General features: G+C 39.8%; 1 protein-coding gene across 1 annotated transcript in view; it reads left to right on the plus strand.

The window, feature by feature from the left end:
• LOC122562349 (mycbp associated protein) overlaps positions 1-6,000 on the plus strand; it is a 103,008-nt gene that overhangs the window by 24,039 nt on the left and 72,969 nt on the right. Inside the window, exons 6-8 of the mRNA XM_043715225.1 lie at positions 887-1,002; positions 1,532-1,682; positions 4,992-5,110. Coding sequence (XP_043571160.1) covers positions 887-1,002; positions 1,532-1,682; positions 4,992-5,110 — 386 coding nt within the window. The remainder of the gene's footprint in view (positions 1-886; positions 1,003-1,531; positions 1,683-4,991; positions 5,111-6,000) is intronic.

A 6,000-nucleotide genomic window follows, 5' to 3' on the forward strand; every position in this document is an offset into this window, starting at 1 on the left:
AAGCAAGATGGTGGAAGCAATCATTATTGATTCCTTAAAATTCAAATTAGATACTTTTTTCAAAAAGTAAGATCATGGTTATAGTATATGAATAGTATGAGGCCTGCGATATCATATGGTTGGGTGGAACTGCTCTCCAACAACGCCATTATTATGTATGCAATAGTAACAAGGTTCTTGCAAACTCTGTGGATGAGTGTAAGGACTATAGGGAGGATGAGCAACCTGACTACAATACTATTGTAGAGGGTGCCATGTAACTAGGGGAGGAAATAGGATCATAGCAGTAGGGTACTTAAAATTAGGGAGATAAATACCTTTTGCTGAGCCGTAAGCATGATTTCCAAAAGCTATCCTGCCTACCTGGTGTCAGGCTGAAGGACATCTCCTGGAGAGGAATTTGGAGTGTGAGGGGAGGGATCTTGTTGTTGCCATCCAAGTTGGTACTAATGTTAATGGAATTGGAAAGAACGTTTTGAAAGATTTTGAACAGTTTAGTACCTGAGGCAACATGACATAGAGTAAATAAAGTAAGGCAATAAAGGATTATGGAGATTAGGCAGGCAAGTAGAATTGAGAATGACCAGATCAGCCATGATCTCACTGAATGGCAGAGCAGACTGATGGGTTGAATGGCTCCTAGGCCTTAAGGACTTATGGACTGTTGAGATGATAGAAAATGAAATAGTTAAATCTTGATCATTTTATATATAACAATTTCTTTTACATTTAATGCAGTATAGCTGATATCACAAACTCAGAGAACTTATTTCTAATGAGTACCTGTGTATTCTGTGAAATTGCTTTTTATATTTTTCCTCCTCACTCTTCCTTCTCACAAGAGAACTCTTCGTTATAATGGTGAAACTGGCTATTCTCTGTTTAGAAATCCTAGACAAGCCAGTTGATGAACTGGTGATGAATCAATGTGAGAATATTGAAGAGCGGAGACAACAGTCTAACCTCATCGATCAGACCGTTGCAGCTCTGGGTTCTGGAAAGGTCAGAAAAGGTTTTTTTTTACTTTTATTCATGGTATCCCAAGGTGCATTGGCATATCAAGTATTCAGTAGCTGGTGATATGGGTGCACTCTTTTTCTTTTCTTGGCTGTGGAATTCACTCCCTCTGATGCCAGACCATTGGAGATCATGACCTCCTGGGTTCTTAGCTAAGTGGATTCACACCATTCTGTTTCATAATATAGGGATTCATGTTTCCCTGTTCACTTGCTTCTGTTACTAACTAAAAATATTCATTCCCTCCTGGTTCTTGCTATGGAGATTCACTCCCTTCTGATCTTGGCACTGGTGATTAACTCCCTCATGTTCTTAGCTCTCAAGGTTTATTCCATCCTGTAAGGGGCTTGAGCTTCACATCTGGATTGCAGAATGCTGTTGACCCTGGTTATAGTGTTCTTTTTCCAGAGTTTCTGAGTTTCTCCAGCACTTCCTGTTTTTATTTTATATCTCCAGCACCTACAATATTTTGTTTTTATAAATATGCCACCTTGTCCCTTTCTTATTATTTTAGGGTTATCACATGGGGAGTGAGTTTTGGGCCCTGCCACCAATGATTGGAGATGAGTTAAGTGGTGTGGCAGCAACGTTAACACAGACAGAACGTGGATTTCCACCACCCATCGTTCATAGCAGGAGACCTCAGACAATCAAAAAGGAGACAGGTACTTTCACAACATTCCTGAACAAAAGTTCATTTGGTGTGATCGGTAAATCTAAATTTCAGGTTTCAGGAATTTAATGGAGAAAGGGTTCAGTAGGTTTAGTTTAACTTTTTTTTAGAAAAGTAAAGATTTTTAGCTTATAGAATTGAAATGTGCAGATTTTTGAAATCTGAAAGAACTGTTTGAACTCATTTCCAATTTCCGACAGACATTCTCGGATTTATTTTGGTTGGTGTATCAGTGAGCCCTAATATTATTCTGGGAGATCTTGACAATGTTTCCTATATGTCTTCCCTGTGGTAGAGACTGTTACAATATCTTTCCTCCCATTAGTACCTTGCTTATCTGATTTCTTTGGGTTTTTTCAATTCTTTTATCATGAAGACTGGTATAAGATGTTGGTTTAAATTATCTTCTATTATGCTGTTCCTGTTATCAATTCCCAAGTCACACCCTCCAAGGGTCCCACACTCGCTTTAGCTATTCTTTCTTAGAAGCTTTTGCTGTTTGTTTTTACGTTTCTTGGCAATTTACTTTCAAAACAAATTTCTTGCTCCCTAAAAGAAATTCCAAATCCACTAGTTTTCACCACTTTGTAGACCTAAACTGTCTAGAATTTAAAAGAATGGATGGAGATCTCATTGAGGTATATAAGATGCTAAAGAAATTGACAAAGTAGATGTAGAGAGAATGAGAAGTCATGGTTTTAGGATAAGGGGTAGCAAATTTAAAATAGATATGTACTTACTTCTCTCAAAGAGTTATGAATCTATGGAACTCACAGTGTGGTGGATGCTGAGACATTGAGTAAATTTAAAGAGATAGATTTTGGGAGCAGGTAAGAAAGTAGGATTGAAGCCAAGCTTGTGTTGGGGCAGCATAGTGATTCAGTGGTTAGCACTGCTGGCTCATAGCGCTAGGAAACCTGGTTCAAGTCCACCCTCAGATGACTGTTTGGGTGGAGTTTGCACATTTTCCCTGTGTCAGCGTGGGTTTCCTCTGGGTGCTCCAGTTTCCTCCCAAAGTCCAAAAATGCATTTGGAAATGTAAGGACTGATTAGGGATAGTCAACATACTTTTGTGAGTAGGAAATCATGCCTCATAAACTTGATTGAATTTTTGAAGAAGGAACAAAGAAGATTGATCAGAGCAGAGTAATGGATGTGATCTATATGGACTTCATTAAGGCGTTCGACAAGGTTCCTCATGCTACATGGGTTAGCAACAATAGATCATATGGAGAACTAGCAATTTGGGGACAGAATTGGCTCAAAGGTAGAAGACAGAGAGCAGTGATGGAGGGTTGCTTTTCAGATTGGAGACCTGTGACCAGTGGAGTGCCACAAGGATCGGCTCTGGATCCACTACTTTTTGTCATTTATATAAATGATTTGGATGAGAACATAGGAGGTATAGTTAGTACATTTGCGGGTGACGGCAAAATTGGAGGTGTAATGAACAGCGAAGAAGGTTACCTCAGATTTCAACAGGCTCTTGATCAGATGGGCCAATGGGCTGAGGAGTGGCAAATGGAGCTTAATTTCGATAGATATGTGGTGCTGAATTTTGGAAAGGCAAATCAGAGCAGGACTTGTACATTTAATGATAAGGTCTGGGGGAGTGTTGCCGAACAAAAAGACCTTGGAGTGCAGGTTCATAGCTCCTTGAAAGTGGAGTCGCAGGTAGATAGGATAGTGAAGAAGGCGTTTGGTATGCTTTCCTTTATTGGTCAGAGTATTGAGTACAGGAGTTGGAAGGTCATATTGCAGCTGTACAAGACATTGGTTAAGCTACAGTTGGAATACTGCATGCAATTGTGGTCTCCCTGCTAAAGGAAGAATGTTATGAACTTGAAAGGGTTCAGAAAAGATTTACAAGGATGTTGTCAGGATTGGAGGTATTGAGCTATAGGGAGAGGCTTAATAGCCTGGGGTTATTTTCCCTGGAGCACCGGATGCTGAGGGGTGGTCTTCTAGAGGTTTATAAAATCATGAGGAGCATGGATAGGGTAAATAGACAAAGTCTTTTTCCTGGGGTGGGGGAGTCCAAAATGCTAGGGTATAGTTTTAAACAAGAGGAGAAAGATTAAAAAAGGACCTAGGGGGCAACATTTTAATGCAGAGGGTAGTGCGTGTATGGAATGACCTGCCAAAGGAAGTGGTGGAGGCTGGTAAAACTATAACATTTAAAAAGCGTCTGGATGGGTGAGTGTAAATAAGAAGGGTTTGGAGGGATATGGGCCAAATGCTGGCAAATGGGACTCAATATTTATTTAGGACATCTGGTCAGCATTTACCATTTGACAGAAGGGTCTGTTTCCATGCTGTATATCTCTATGACTGTAGGACTCTATGGGCATATCAAGTGTATTGGCAATGCTAAATTTCCCCCGTGTCCAGGGATGTGTAGGTTAGATGCTTTAGCCATGGAGAGTGAAGATTTACATGGATAGGGTATGGGTGTGGGTCTAGTGGGATGCTCTTCGGATGGTCAGCGTGGACATGGTGGGTAGAATAACCTGCTTTTGCACTGTAGGGATTCAATGATTCTCTGAGATCAGCCATGATCAAATGGTGGAATGACACTAACCCACCTCCTTTACCTTTTTGCCTATTTTTCTGGAACATTGCATATCCTTGAATATTGAGCTCCCAATCCTGGTCACCCTGCAACCACAACTTTGTAACAGTGTGAAGTCATATTCATTTGCTTACACTTGAGCCATCAATGCATCTTGTCATTTTAATTTTCCTATACTACCCACTCTCAAATTTCCTCCCTTTGCCTTCCATTGAATCTCAACGAAAGCTTGTGGAACAGTATCTCCTCTTTCACTTGGCACTTGATAACCTTCTAAACTCCTCATTGCATTTAACTATTTTCGATCATAACCGAAAGGTGGTTAAATTTTTTTGGTTCTTTTTGTAGGATCATATGCTTCTATCTCTTTTCATATTCCTTCATGTGGAATTCGATTGGCTGCCATCCATCCATTCACACCTCATCTGTATATATCTTTTATTTCTTTCTTGTCCTATTACCACTCCCTTGAACTTTAAACTTTTCTATTATTAATCTCTGAAGCTCTCCTCCTTCCTATACCCACTACATTGCTCAAAACCTCTTACATTACTATCTTTCCTCAGTTCCCATGAAGGGTCCTCAACCTAAAATGTAAGGATCTTTCTTGTTATAGATGCTAATTATATTCTTACCTGCTAAGAATTTTCAGTATTTTTTGTTTTGTTTAGGATTTCGTTCATCTACAATCTTCTGACTTTGTTTGAATTCCGTCTTCATTTACTTTAGGTACTGACTTCCCACAAGGCAAAAGAACCTACAGGAAGTCCAGGTCAGAGAGTTTGTACCTAAAACAGCGATTGGAAGAGATGAAGACTTTTTTAAAACACCTGGACTTCAGACAACCAGTATGTTTGTTAAAACACACTCAGGAGTTGTCACTGAGTTTATTCAGGGTTATCAATATCAATCCATTACCTTGATCCAAGACACAGCATAGAGTGATATATCCCTTAGTTCATTACCAACAGTCTCATAATAGTGGGCACCACAGAAAGAGAATCTATACTCCAGTGTTTTACACTGACAGAGGTGTACCTACCAGTAGTGCAACCAAGAATATACAATGATTTGGAGATGCCGGTGTTGGACTGGGGTGTACAAAATTAAAAATCACACACCAGGTTATAGTCCAACAGGTTTAATTGGAAGCACACTAGCTTTCGGAGCGACACTTCTTCATCAAGTGGTAGTGGAGGGCTCAATCCTAACGCACAGAATTTATAGCAAAAATTTACAGTGTGATGTAACTGAAATTATACATTGAAAAATAGATTGTCTGTTAAGCCTTTCATCTGTTAGAATACAGTGATAGTTTCACTTCTTTTATGTGTAAATCACAAAACATTTTTTTAAAAAGTTGCATTCTTGGGTTAGCTGTTAACAATGGTGATAGCTAGACAATGTGTTGAAGATGTTGGCCCCCTGTGTTCTCTGTCTATGCCATGATGTTTAGATTGATTCTAATCTAAAAAGTGAGATAACGGAGCTTTACATAAATTTATGCAGTTTTTGAGCTCAGAGTTCTACATGAGGGACCTGAGGGACCTTGGGTTCATGTCACATTACAGGTGACCACCATTGCACTATACACACACACTGGCACTCCTATACATACATACACACGGACACACATACACACAGACACACACACACACACACCCTTACAGACACACACACTCACAGATGCACCCCCTCACAGACTTTAGACACTCTGCACTCACTACACACACACACA

Source organism: Chiloscyllium plagiosum, chromosome 24 (genome assembly GCF_004010195.1).
Source record: "Chiloscyllium plagiosum isolate BGI_BamShark_2017 chromosome 24, ASM401019v2, whole genome shotgun sequence".
NCBI classification, from domain to species: Eukaryota; Metazoa; Chordata; class Chondrichthyes; order Orectolobiformes; family Hemiscylliidae; genus Chiloscyllium; species Chiloscyllium plagiosum.